Source organism: Salmo salar, chromosome 02 (assembly GCF_965601325.2).
Source record: "Salmo salar chromosome 02, fSalSal1, whole genome shotgun sequence".
NCBI classification, from domain to species: Eukaryota; Metazoa; Chordata; class Actinopteri; order Salmoniformes; family Salmonidae; genus Salmo; species Salmo salar.
In genome coordinates, this window is record NC_138292.1 from 43,934,316 (window position 1) to 43,949,654 (window position 15,339).

The following is a 15,339-nucleotide window of genomic DNA, read 5'->3' on the forward strand; positions in this document are numbered from 1 at the left end:
TATATTTTGAAATGTAGGGAGGCAAATTCAAAATACATTGACATTTATTTGCAATATGTTCATGAAATACTGTATATACAGTACCGGTCAAAAGTTTGGACACACCTACTCATTCCAGGGCTTATCTTTATTTTTACTATTTTCTACATTGTATAATAACAGTGAATTATTAAACTATTAAATAACACATATGGAATCATGTAGTAAACAAAAAAGATCATTCAAAGTAGCCACCCTTTGCCTAGATTACATCTTTGCACATTCTTGGCATTATCTCAACCAGCTTCATGAGAAATGCTTTTCCAACAGTCTTGAAGGAGCTCCCACATATGCTGAGAAATCTTTGGCTGCTTGACATTAACTCTGCGGTCCAACTCTTCCCAAACTCTCTCAATAGGGTTGAGCTTGGGTGGTTGTGGAGGCCAGGTCATCTGATTCAGCACTCCATCACTTTTATTGGTCAAGTAGCCCTTACACAGCCTGGAGGTGTGTTTTGAGTCATTGTTCTGTTGAAAAACAAATGATCGTCCCATTAAGCACAAACCAGATGGGATGGCGTATTGCTGCAGGATGCTGTGGTAGCCATGCTGGTTAAGTGTGCCTTGAATTCTTAATACATCACAGACAGTGTCACCAGCAAAGCACCCCCACACCCCCTCCTCCATGCTTCACGGTGGGAACCACACATGCAAAAAAAAAAAGATCTGTTCACCTACATTGCATCTCACAAAGACACTACGGATAGAACCCAAAATCTCAAATTTGGACTCATTAGACCAAAGCATAGATTAACACCGGTCTAATGTCCATTATTCGTGTTTCTTGGCCCAAGTAAGTCTCTTCTTCTTATTGGTGTCCTTTAGTAGTGGTTTCTTTGCAGCAATTCGACCATGAAAGCCTGATTCACACAGTCTCTTCTGAACAGTTGATGTTGAGACGTGTCTGTTACTTGAAATCTGTGAAGCATTATTTGGGCTGCAATTTCTGAGGCTGGTAACTCTACTGTAAATGGTAAGTTCATTAGAAGGTAACTCTGGGTCTTGCTTTCCTGTGGTGGTCCTCATGAGAGCCAGTTTCATCATAGCGCTTGATGGTTTTTGCGACTGCATTTGAAGAAACGTTCAAAGTTTTTAACATTTTACAGATTGACTGACCTTCATATCTTAAAGTAATGATGGACTGTCATTTATTTTTGCTTATTTGATCTCTTCTTGCTGTACTATGGACTTGTTCTTTCTTCTGTATACCACCCCTACCTTGTCACAACACAACTGATTGGCTCAAACACATTAAGAAGGAAAGAAATTCCACAAATGAACTTTAACAAGGCACACCTGTTAATTGAAATGCATTCCAGGTGACTACCTCAAGAAGCTGGTTGAGAGAATGCCAAGAGTGTGGAAAGCTGTCATCAAGGCAAAGGGTGGCTCTTTGAAGAATCTCAAATATAAAATATATTTTGATATGTTTAACACTTTTTTGGTTACCACATGATTCTGTATGTGTTATTTCATAGATTTGATGTCTTCACTATTATTATACAATGTAGAAAATAGTAAAAAATAAAGAAAACCCCTTGAATGAGTGTTCGCTAACCTTTCTCTGCCCTTAACCTTGTTCTGAACGCCTCCAAAACAAAGGTCATGTGGTTTGGTAAGAAGAATGCCCCTCTCCCTACCGGTGTAATTACTACCTCTGAGGGTTTAGAGCTTGAGCTAGTCACGTCATACAAGTACTTGGGAGTATGGCTGGACGGAATGCTGTCCTTTGACTCATCACATATCAACGCTGCAGGCTAAGGTTAAATCTAGACTTGGTTTCCTCTATCGTAATCGCTCCTCTTTCACCACAGCTGCCAAACAAACCCTGATTCAGATGTCCATTCTACCCATGCTAGATTATGGAGACGTAATTTATAGATCGTCAGGTAAGGGTGCTCTCGAGCGGCTAGATGTTCTTTGCCATTCGGCCATCAGATTCGCCACCAATGCTCCTTATAGGACACATCACTGCACTCTATACTCCTCTGTAAACTGGTCATCTCTGTTTCCCCGTCGCAAGACCCACCGGTTGATGGTTATTTATAAAACCCTCGTAAGCCTCACTCCCCCCTATCTGAGATACCTACTGCAGCCCTCATCCTCCACATACAACACCCGTTCTGACAGACACATTCTGTTAAAGGTCCCCAAAGCACACATATCCCTGGGTTGCTCCTCTTTTCAGGTCGCTGCAGCTAGCGCCTGGAACAAGCTACAACAAACACTCAAACTGGACTGTTTTATCTCCATCTCGTCATTCAAAGACTCAATCATGGACACTCTTACTGACAGTTGTGGCTGCTTCGCGTGATGTATTGTTGTCTCTACCTTCTTGCCTTTTGTGCTGTTGTCTGTGCCCAATAATGTTTGTACCATGTTGTGCTGCTGCCATGTTGTGTTGCTACCATGCTGTGTTTTCATGTGTTGCTGCCATGCTATTTTGATGTCTAGGTCTCTCTTCATGTAGTGTTATGGTGTCTCTCTTGTCATGATGTGTGTTTTTTCCTATATTTTTATTTTATTTTTTATTTTGAATCCCAGCCCCTGTCCCCGCAGGAGGCCTTTTGCTTTCTGGTAGGCCATCATTGTAAATAAGAATCTGTTCTTAACTGACTTACCTAGTTAATAAAGGTTAAAAAAAGTCAAATCAAATTTCATGGCATCCTAATCTTTAAATATTTATGAGCTCCTGGTTGTGTCCATAAACCAAAATACACATTTATTTGTTGCCTGGCTTTACCACCCCCCTACTGCCATGGCGGATGCTATCTGACTCAATTGATATCAAAACTTACACGACTAAATGTGAAAAACCCTGTTAACTCTTCATTGATTGATTTAATTCTTACTAATAACCCCATAAATATTTATCTAGTGGAGTATTTGCATATGATCTCGGTGATCATTGTCCTATAGTATGTATTAGAGATAGGAAACAACAAAATACTAATCTTTGTTTAATTAAGAAGAGACATTTTAAGTTTTCTGCTCAATGGTTTTTACATGACATGTTCTACTCTGATTTAGCCACTGTCTCCAGTATTCCTGACCCTGAGTTGGCTCTTGAAAATGTATCCTCCATATGTATTTCTCGGGCAGATAAACATGCCTCATTTAAACAATTCAGAGTCAAAGATAGATCAAAATCCTGGTTTTCTTCTGAATTATCTGAGCTCATTCAGAGGAGAAATCAGGCCTGGAGCAAAGCAAAGAAAAGTGAGTCTGTAGTGGACCGGCAATCTTTCAGACAATTGAGAAACAGATGTACAATCTTGTTTAATAAAGCTAAATCAAGCTACTTTAAAAGCTCTATCTCTCACTCTGCTGGTGATCCTTCAAAATTTTGAAAAATAGTAAATGTACTGAAGCGTAGATTACTCTTTTTCCCTGCCTAAGCAAGTCTTGTCTGACTCTGACATCATAACTGAGAAGAATGGGATAAGTGATGCTTTTAATCATCATTTTTTATGAACTTTTTATTTGAGGTAAACTTTGGTTTAATTGACCCTGGTCAGTCAATCGACTGCTCTTCCCTCTGCCAGCCTCTAGCTGACTTGAAGGTTCAACTTGTAGTGAATCTTTGTTTTCATTTCAACAATTTACTATCTGTGATTTGCTATATTCCTTGCTTAAGATTGTTGTAAAAAAGAAAATCCACTGCAGATGATATGCTTGATCCATTTTTGTTGCAGCTATTAACCCCCCGATTGCTGAATCATTAACCCATATTTTTAATCTGACGATAATATCTAGTACTATCCTCAAGGTTTGTACTCCCCCTTCACAAAGGTGGTGACCCTTGTAACCTAAATAATTAATTGGCCTATTTCTAAACTTTCTTGCCTAGCTAAAATATTAGAATCCTTGATTAATTCTTAACTAAGATCTTTCTTATCTTTGAAAAGTATTCTAAATGTACATCAGTCAGTTTTAGACCAGGTCATAGCACTACTCATAGCTGCATCCCTGGCTATACATGATGTGGTTAACTGTATGGATAAAAGGCAACATTGTGCTGCCCTCTTCATTGACCTGTCAAAGGCTTTTGATACTGTTGATTATTCACTGCTTATTCAGAGGTTTTTGACAGACAGAACAGCTACTGAGGGTATAAAATCAGCTTTCCAGGATATTACGAAAGGTGTCCCTCAGGGGTTGATTCTCGGTCCTGTACTTTTTACTGTTTACATTAACAATATTGACTTGTCTGTAAGAATCATAATCTGGACTTGTACTGAGGGCAGGTAAAACTAAGTATATGTTGTTCTCTAGAGCACCAAAAAACAAGTCTGATGATTTAAGCATATGTACTTTGGATGGTGTCCATATTGATTGTGTCTGTGATTACAAATATCTGGGTGTCTGGATAGACGAAAAGCTGTCTTTTAAAAAGCATATTGATAAGTTAGTTAAGAAGCTGAGAATAAAAATGGGCTTCTATAGAAATAGTTGAAAGCAGATTATTCCATTGACGTTCCTATCGGTCCTAGACTATTGGGGCGGCAGGTGGCCTAGTGGTTAGAGCGTTTGATTAGTAACAAAAGGTTGCGAAATCAAATCCCTGAGCAGACAAGGTAAAAATCTGTCGTTCTGTCCCTGAACAAGTTAGCCCACTGTTCCTACGCTGTCATTGAAAATAAGAATGTGTTCTTAACTGACTTGCCTAGTTAAATAAATAAAAATGGCGACACCATCTATATGAATGCAGCTGCCACTTCATTAAAGCTGTTAGATGCAGTTTATCATGGCACACTGCGCTTTATTACGGGCAACAATTTTAGTACTCATCACTGCATTCTCTACCAGAAAGTTGGTTGGCACTCTTTGATGTCACTTAGGTTGATACATTGCTGTGTTTAAAATAAAGCCCTTTTACAAAATCCCACTCATCATTACTAAACTTTGGACATACAGTAGGAGTTACCACACAACTCAGGGATGGCTAATTCTGGAAATTCCTTTGGTCTCTACTGAGTTAGGAAAATCAGCTTGTAGTTTTCTTGCACCTTATTTATGGAAGAATCTTCAAAATGTTTTTAAATTTAAGGACCTTATTACTGATGAATGTGTTCGTTTTTTATGACCATGTTTTTCTTTTTGCTTGCATTTTGTATTGATATTTTGATGTGTCTATTTTCTGTAATTTATTTAATTCAGGGCTCATCTGTAAAAGAGACATTGATCTCAGTATGACTCCCTGATAAAATGAAGGTTAAATAAAAAAACGAATATTTCAATTATTTTTGTGTTTGGAATGCTGTAGTTGCTTTGGGAGATAATGCTGTCATAATGAGAATGTTGTAAGCATTTGTAGGCCAATTTTGAATCTGCAGTATTAGTACATTGTCCATAATGCTCATTGACTGGATATTGCAAATTACCATGGCAACTATGCATCACAACAGTAAACCATTGCAATTATGCATCGCAATAGTAATTATATTTATATTGTGTAGGGCAGAGTTCGACGTTCGACCAGACACGTGCGACATGCGCGCACAGTTACAAGCGGCAAGCAGACGAGCAATATCCACAGTTGTAGTACAGATGAAGCCTGAGCGGGAATGTGAAGCTACATGAAGCTGGCTAGCTTTATAAATGCCTGTGGAAATCTAGCTTCTTTTGTAGTATACCCCTATAGCCAGTTTCGTTTGAAACCTATTTTACTGTGCCAGGTCTCAGAGAGACCGTGTGGTCACACAAGGTGTCACCTGTGGATTCAAAATGAGAAGCCTAATATTTGGGGTAGATGTTCCTAAAACTGATCTATATATATAGACATATTATAAAGTATGAAATGGCTTGGTCTTTCACGTCATGAATTTACATTCATATCATCATATCAGTATATGGTTTATTATGCTTTCATTATGTACTAGATCATATGGGTTGAAAATATATATTTTTTCTCAGACATAAATAAACAATTCCAGGTGAAAGTCAAAGGCCTAGCTTTCTGGGGGGACACATTTTGCAGTTTCCCAAGGCTCTGACACTCTTATCCAGAGCGATTAGGGTGAAGTGCCTTGCTCTAGGGCACATTGACAGATTTTTCACCTCAACCCTGCCCTTTGCAATTGGGTCCTGAACTTCCTGACGGGCCGTCCCCAGGTGGTGAAGATAGGAAAAAACATCTCCACTTTGCTGATCCTCAACACTCGGGCCCCACAAGGGTACGTGCTCAGTCCCCTCCTGTTCTCCCTGTTCACCCATGACTGCGTGGCCATGCACGCCTCCAAATTAATCATCAAGTTTGTGGACGACACAACAGTTGTAGGCTTGAGTACCAAAAACTACAAGACAGCCTACAGGGAGGAGGTGAGGGCACTCGGAGTGTGGTGTCAGGAAAACAACCTCTTACTCAACGTCAACAAAACAAAGGAGATGATTGTGGACTTCAGGAAACAGCAGAGGGAGCAGCCCCCTATCTACATCGACGGGACAACACTGGAGAAGGTAGAAAGTTTTAAGTTCCTCGGTGTACACATCACGGACAAACTGAAATGGTGCACACAGACAGTGTGGTGAAGAAGGCGCAACAGCGCCTCTTCAACCTCAGGAGGCTGAAGAAATGTGGCTTGTCACCTAAAACCCTCACAAACATTTACAGATGCACAATTGAGAGCATCCTGTCGGACTGCATCACTGCCTGGTATGGCAACTGCACCGCCCACAACTGTAAGGCTCTCCAGAGGGTGGTGTGGTCCGCACAACACATCACCGGGGGCAAACTACCTGCCCCCCAAGACACCTACAGCACCCGATGTCACAAGAAGGCCAAAAGGATCAAGGACAATAACCAGCCGAGCCACTGCCTGTTCATCCCGCTACCATCCAGAAGGCGAGGTCAGTACAGGTGCATCAAAGTTGGGACCGAGAGACTGAAAAACAGCTATCTCAAGGCCATCAGACTGATAAACAGCCATCACTAACACAGAGAGCCTGCTGCCTACATACAGGTTTAAAATCATTGGCCACTTTAATAAATGGATCACTAGTCACTGTAATAATGGCACTTTAATAATGTCTACATATCTTGCATTACTCATCTCATATGTATATACTGAATTTTATACCATCTATTGCATCTTGCCTATGCCACTCTGTCATTGCTCATTCATATATTTATATGTATATATTCTTATTCCATTCTTTTACTTAGATTTGTAGATATTGCTGCACTGTTGGAACTAGAAGCACAAGCATTTCGCTACACTCACAATAACATCTGCTAACCATGTGTATGTGACCAATACAATTTGATTTGAATACAGCCATAGCAAAACAGTGCAAAATGTCTGTTAGCTCAAGATTAAACTACCTTTTCTCCTGGAATAGAAATCTCCATGTGGAGTATTCATTCCAGCATCACACACTGGTCATACCATGGTGATGATGGGAGGTGGTGGATTTACAGTGAGGGAAAAAAGTATTTGATCCCATGCTGATTTTGTACGTTTGCCCACTGACAAAGAAATGATCAGTCTATAATTTTAATGGTAGGTTTATTTGAACAGTAAGAGACAGAATAACAACAAAAGAATCCAGAAAAACACATGTCAAAATGTTATAAATTGATTTCCATTTTAATGAGGGAAATAAGTATTTGACCCCCTCTCAATCAGAAAGATTTCTGGCTCCCAGGTGTCTTTTATACAGGTAACGAGCTGAGATTAGGAGCACACTCTTAAAGGGAATGCTCCTAATCTCAGTTTGTTAACTGTATAAAAGAGACCTGTCCACAGAAGCAATCAATCAATCAGATTCCAAACTCTCCACCATGGCCAAGACCAAAGAGCTCTCCAAGGATGTCAGGGACAAGATTGTAGACCTACACAAGGCTGGAATGGGCTACAAAACCATCGCCAAGCAGCTTGGTGAGAAGGTGACAACATTTGGTGCGATTATTCGCAAATGGAAGAAACACAAAAGAACTGTCAGTCTCCCTCGGCCTGGGGCTCCACGCAAGATCTCACCTCATGGAGTTGCGATGATCATGAGAACTAGAGGTCGACCGATTATGAGTTTTCAACGCCGATACCGATTATTGGAGGACCAAGATAAGCCGATACCGATTAATCCACCGTTTTTTTTGGGGGGGGGGTAATAATGACAATTACAACTATACTGAATGAACACTTATTTTAACTTAATATAATACATCAATAAAATCAATTTAGCCTCAAATAAATAATGAAACATGTTCAATTTGGTTTAAATAATGCAAAAACAAAGTGTTGGAGAAGAAAGTAAATGTGCAATATGTGCCATGTAAAAAAAGCTAACGTTTAAGTTCCTTGCTCAGAACATGAGAACATATGAAAGCTGGTGGTTCCTTTTAACATGCGTCTTCAATATTCCCAGGTAAGAAGTTTTAGGTTGTAGTTATTATAGGAATTATAGGACTATTTCTCACTATACGATTTGTATTTCATATACCTTTGACTATTGGATGTTCTTATAGGCACTTTAGTATTGCCAGTGTAACAGTATAGCTTCCGTCCCTCTCCTCGCTCCTACCTGGGCTCGAACCAGGAACACATCGACAACAGCCACCCTCGAAGCAGCGTTACCCATGCAGAGCAAGGGGTACAACTACTCCAAGTTTCAGAGCGAGTGACGTTTGAAACGCTATTAGCGTGCACCCCGCTAACTAGCTAGCCATTTCACATCGGTTACACCAGCCTAATCTCAGGAGTTGATAGGCTCGAAGTCATAAACAGAGCAATGCTTGAAGCATTGCGAAGAGCTGCTGGCAAACGCACGAAAATGCTGTTTGAATGAATGCTTACGAGCCTGCTGGTGCCTACCATCGCTCAGTCAGACTGCTCTATCAAATCATAGACTTAATTATAACATAATAACACACAGAAATACGAGCCTTTGGTCATTAAAATGGTCGAATCTTGAAACTATAATTTCGAAAACAAAACGTTTATTATTTCAGTGAAATACGGAACCGTTCCGTATTTGATCTAACAGATGGCATCCCTAAGTCTAAATATTGCTGTTACATTGTACAACCTTCAATGTTATGTTATAATTATGTACAATTCTGGCAAATTAATTACAGCCTTTGTTAGGAATAAATGGACTTCACACAGTTCGCAATGAGCCAGGCGGCCCAAACTGTTGCATATACCCTGACTGCTTGCACGGAACGCAAGAGAAGAGACACAATTTCCCTAGTTATAAGAAATTCATGTTAGGTGGCAATATTAACTAAATATGCAGCTTTAAAAATATATACTTGTGTATTGATTTTAAAGAAAGGCATTGATGTTTATGGTTAGGTACATTGGTGCAACGACAGTGCTTTTTGTCGTAAATACGCTTGTTAAATCATCACCCGTTTGTCGAACGAGGCTGTGATTCAATGAGAAATGAACAGGCACCGCATCGACTATATGCAACGCACGACACACTAGATAAACTAGTAATATCATCAACCATGTGTAGTTAACTAGTGATTATGTTAAGATTGATTGTTTTTTATAAGATAAGTTTAATGCTAGCTAGCAACTTACCTTAGCTTCTTGCTGCCCTCACGTAAGAGGTAGTTAGCCTGCCATGCAGGCTCCTCGTGGAGTGCAATGTAAGGCAGGTGGTTAGAGCGTTGGACTAGTAACCGGAAGGTTGCAAAAAAGAATCCCCAAACTGACAAGGTAAAAATCTGTCATTCTGCCCCTGAACAAGGTAGTTAACCCACCATTCCTAGGCTGTCATTGAAAATAAGAATGTGTTCTTAACTGACTTGCCTAGTTAAATAAAGGTGTAAAAAAGAAATAAAATAAAAAAAATCGCCAAATCGGTGTCCAGAAATACTGATTACCGATTGTTATGAAAACTTGAAATCGGCCCTAATTAATCGGCCACTCCGATTAATCGGTCGACCTCTAATGAGAACGGTGAGGAATCAGCCCAGAACTACACAGGAGGATCTTATCAATGATCTCAAGGCAGCTGGGACCATAGTCACCAAGAAAACAATTGGTAACACACTACGCCGTGAAGGACTGAAATCCTGCAGCGCCCGCAAGGTCCCCCTGCTCAAGAAAGCACATATACATGCCCATCTGAAGTTTACCAATGAACATCTGAATGATTCAGAGGACAACTGGGTGAAAGTGTTGTGGTCAGATGAGACCAAAATGGAGCTCTTTGGCATCAACTCAACTCGCCGTGTTTGGAGGAGGAGGAATGCTGCCTATGACCCCAAGAACCCCATCCCCACCATCAAACATGGAGGTGGAAACATTATGCTTTGGGGGTATTTTTCTGCTAAGGAGACAGGACAACTTCACCGCATCAAAGGGACAATGGACGGGGCCATGTACAGTCAAATCTTGGGTGAGAACCTCCTTCCCTCAGCCAGGGCATTGAAAATGGGTCGTGGATGGGTATTCCAGCATGACAATGACCCAAAACACATGGCCAAGGCAACAAAGGAGTGGCTCAAGAATAAGCACATTAAGGTCCTGGAGTGGCCTAGCCAGTCTCCAGACCTTAATCCCATAGAAAATCTGTGGAGGGAGCTGAAGGTTCGAGTTGCCAAACGTCAGCCTCGAAACCTTAATGACTTGGAGAAGATCTGCAAAGAGGAGCGGGACAAAATCCCTCCTGAGATGTGTGCAAACCTGGTGGCCAACTACAAGAAACGTCTGACCTCTGTGATTGCCAACAAGGGTTTTGCCACCAAGTACTAAGTCATGTTTTGTAGAGGGGTCAAATACTTATTTCCCTCATTAAAATGCAAATAAATGTATAACAGTTTTGACATGCGTTTTTCTGGATTTTTTTTGTAGTTATTCTGTCTCTCACTGTTCAAATTAACCTACCATTAAAATTATAGACTGATCATTTCTTTGTCAGTGGGCAAATGTACAAAATCAACGGGATCAAATACTTTTTTCCCTCACTGTATGATGCCTGTTGAAGGGATCCCCTCCCTCTTCACAGGGGATGCTGGCTGCTGGGAGGATCCCCTCCCTCTACACAGTGATGCTGCCTGTTGGGGGATCCCTTCCCTCTTCCCAGGGACGGTGGCTGTTGGGAGGATCCCAAACATCTGTGTAGTGATGCTGCCTGCTGGGATGATTCCATCCCTCTGTGCAGTGATAGACTTGCCATACAGATTTTAGAGTAGACCTATGAGACCTATGCCAGGATAAGACAAATAGTTTACGTGCAGGACCATACGTTTATCTGAGACATGCTTGATAAAGCGAATCTGTCAGTCTGTTATCAAAGCAGATCGAATTTATAGCCTTATATACATTAAAGGTCACAATCATATTTGGTAAATCTTTGCATCACAAGTTAGGGTACAGTCAGTGATGCATATCAGTGTTTTATATACAGTATATGCAGTGAACAGGGTTTAGGGATACTTTATTAAAGTGAGAAGATTAAGCCTATAGGCTATGCATTTTAGTTCTAAAGCTCATCACATTCCACATAAAATTGAATTGAGATTACATGTACTGCATCACGGAAACTATGTAGCCCACAATCCTATGAGGATAACATGTCCAATGCCATAATCATGGCACAGGAACAGGTAGGCCTTGACTACATTAGCCTACAGGAGGATAATACATCTTAATACATGTATTAATGCTTCAATGTTGCTTTCCCCCCATCCTATAGTAGCCTATCCTTGCTTTTTTTTGCATGATTTTGAACAGGAATTCTGCCTACTTTATAAAAGTCCTAATTATATGCTGTCATTGGACTTGAAAAAAATTGACTTTATTCGTTTTTCTCTCTTAAAACTATACACCAGTTGTATTCAGCGCATGTGACAAATACAATTTGATTTAGATTTGAATGGTGTCACGTGATCGATGACTTTCCCCTTTCCTTTTACAGTCTTTTTTTTTTATTATTATAATTTTTTATATAATGTAGAATAGTCTGTATACATACAAGAAGTACACAAATAGACAATGATAACATATGCTAGGGGGTACAACAAATTACAGATTATACAAAGACCTTAAAAGAAACACACATATTGATTGTTTTTACAGCTTTCTTATTAGAAGAATGTTGAATGGTCTTAATGTACTGCTCGAATGCCTTATAGAAAACACGGAAGTGTTTTTTTTATTAGTGAATTTACATTTATGAATATGAAATTTTGCCATTAGCACAATTAGATTGAGGTAAAATTGTGTTTCTTAATCTTTATTATAGTAAAGGAAACCGAGCAGCACATTCTCCCAAAACAAACAAAAGTCATCAAGAACATTAACAATTATAAAACTGTGAATGTCTTTCCATAATTGTTTTACATGTAGACAATGCCAAAATAAATGTGAAACTGTTTCTGGATGCTCAACACAAAAAGTACAATCAATGTTAATGTCTTTTTTGAGTTTCTTCAGGTAATGATTCGCAGGGTAATACTTATGGATCATTCTGAAAGAGACCTCTTTGACCTTGTTAACAAGCAAATATTTGTGTGGTAATAACCCAACTTTTTCCCAAAAGATATTAGTGACCAATGTATTCCAGTAACTTGTGACATAAGGAATGGATACAATATCCCTTTGAAATAAAGCAGGTATAGATCTGTTGTTCTGAGGGGGTAGGGAGAAACATATTTTCCCTATTGGAGAGTCAACAGGATCAAGCGAGGGTAGGTCAAGAAGGTGAGGTCTGGTTACACCTCTAAACATGAGAGTTCCAGATGGAATAGCATCAAAGACTATGGCGAACTCAACAGGATATGATTACTGAACCAGTTCTTAAAAAATAAAGAAAAAAATAGACTTCATTCCCTATTCTTATTAAGAATTTGATGACACTCCTCCTTGAGACAATGCATATCCATATACGCTAGATGTCTCCCTCTTCCATGCATCGGAGCCTCACAACAAGTAGCCTAGCTAGACGTGCACTACTACCGCACTGAAGAGTTAATGTGTTCGCGAAGTGCTCGTCGTGAGGCAGTCGCCATTTTGAAACCCAAATCGTTCACAGTACACCCGCCCTGAAACCTGGAACTATGCCGCGGGGCCGGCCTCGCAAACTGAGGGATAAAACCAACGACGGAACAGGTAATCAGTCCCAAAATGTCACGAATAAAAAAAGGCAGCAACCATGCTGTTTACACAAGTTCGTAATGAATGGACAAGCTGCTGCGTAGCTGAGATAAACTCACTTGAATATAGTGTATATAGTCCCCGGATATAGTATTCCGGGTGTCCATTGCTTTGTACTGTAAAGTAGTGATTGAGGCGGAATGATATTAATAACATTTCGGTGGCTCTACTTATCCAGATTTAGTCTAATTTACACTTCAGTGAGGCAATAGTTCCCGTAGAGTCCTGTCAAATATAGACAATTTGGCTAAGTAACGTTAGTTCGATGTGTTTTTCTGACTCGTGTGTTAGCATGTTGGTGCTAGGCAGTTGGCTAACCTTTGTTTTTATTTTTTGTGTGCGAGAAGACCGCTAGCTAGATGTCACTCGGCTAGCCAAACCATCAAGAAAGTGGAGTGTTTCACCATCCAGTCTCCGTTCGCTGCAGCTCGATAGCAACATTAGCGAGTTATAACTACTACTGCTAATTAGTTAACTAACATTAGTTTAGCTAGTTAGCAGCCAACTCAAGTCGAGTGATCAGAAGAGAATGGGTTTTATGCATGTGGCTAAGTTAAAGTTTGTTGCCATCCGATAGCTAACTAACGCGTTGCCAGCGAGATACAGCTGTAATACAAAAAAAACGAAGAATATCCCTATGCCAGAATGAAGTCAATTAGTAGTTAGCTAGCTAGTGTCGTAAGAATAGTAACGTTAGTTCGACGAGCTAGCCATAGTATCAGATAATTTTCCCATGTTTAGTTTTATGACAGCCTACTAACTCGTCCAAGGAACTAGCTAGCGTACAGTATGTTCTACCAGCTAGGCCATCGGGTGTGTAATCATTACTCCTAGAAAACTAGCGTTTCTATTGGTCAGATTCAGGTAGGTCCATCCCTATTTGCTGAACCGGTCCAATAGAAACGCTAGTTTCTGTTCAAACGTTTGGCGTGATGATTACACCCCAGGAATATTCAGTGGGTTTGTTTAGTGCAGTGGTCACCAACCTTTTCAGAGTCAAAATGCAAGGCGAGATCTACCACTCAGATTTGTTTTGAACATGACTTAAAAAAGTAAGCCTATGCAACATTAACCTATTAAAAACAGTACTGTAGCAATGAGGTTTGTGCTCTAGCCTATAGGCCCAATACATTATCACTGCATTGCTTGAATTGCCCTGCCAATGCGTTGTTGTTTGGACAATTTCAAATATATATATATATATATATATATATATGATCACACCGGTAATAGTCAGTTGTATTACTTGTGAGGTACAGTTGAGTGAGCATACACTTAAGTAATTTGCTTTTTATTGTACTGGGCTGATGGTGCCTGCATCTGGTCAGTCTCAGTGGAGAGAGAGGGCAGAAGACTGAGGGTCTACCTCTCAACTTCCCGCCACTCTCCCTTTCCACCTTTGACACTGACCAAAAAGTGACAGTCTTCCAGTTGATGGTGAAACTCGAGTCACACTGCATTATTTCTGCGTTACGCACAAATTCATGTTACTCCTATGAACAGAGAAAGTGAAATATTCGTTGATATAGAAAAATAATTAAAGACCCAAGCTGCTAATAATAATGCAAGCATGTCGATACAATTTCCTACTCATTACAACTCAGTGCTGGTTGTAGCGCGAGTGGAAGTAGGAAGAACCCACATTTTATGGCTTATAAAAGTGTTGAACAAAAGTTTTTGACAGTGCGGAGTAAAAACAAGGACTCACTCGTAAAAACGGCAGCTCTTTGATGTATTCGTTGACAGTCTCTATTAATGGCTTTAAAAGTTTTTGAAATCTCACAGTATTGACTTTTCTGTAGCTTACTTTTACGCCTGCTATGTTACTGCAGACACGGTAATCTTAGCCATCCGATTGGTCAGTGTTGGGCCTATAGTGCACTTGATTTGCTCTCCGGGCACGCCAGGAAGGCAGAGTTCGTACCTTCAGACACATGAAATGGTTCAAAATCATTGTCGACAAAACAAAATATGTTAGACAAGGTGGGATATTTCTTTGGTCAATTGCGGTGGAAACCCTTTTCTGTGCAAACATGTCACAGTAAACTTGGAGTCACGTGATGCTGTAGCCTACTACCACCACGACATATGACCATTACACACAACATGCGCAATGGCTGTGGATATAATTACAGCTACCTATTTCAATAACAACTTGTGTACCTCTAATTTTCTATCAATGAGCTGGG

At 40.1% G+C, this 15,339-nt stretch overlaps 1 protein-coding gene across 2 annotated transcripts in view; it reads left to right on the forward strand.

Annotated features, from left to right (window-relative positions):
- Positions 1 to 12,890: 12,890 nt before the first annotated feature.
- The window catches only part of LOC106583530 (zinc finger protein 236), an 86,772-nt gene continuing 84,323 nt past the window's right edge, over positions 12,891 to 15,339 (forward strand). For both annotated transcript variants that reach the window (XM_014167831.3, XM_014167837.3), the window contains exon 1: positions 12,891 to 13,105. In XM_014167831.3, the coding sequence (XP_014023306.3) occupies positions 13,054 to 13,105 (52 nt within the window). In that variant the 5' untranslated portion in view covers positions 12,891 to 13,053. The remainder of the gene's footprint in view (positions 13,106 to 15,339) is intronic.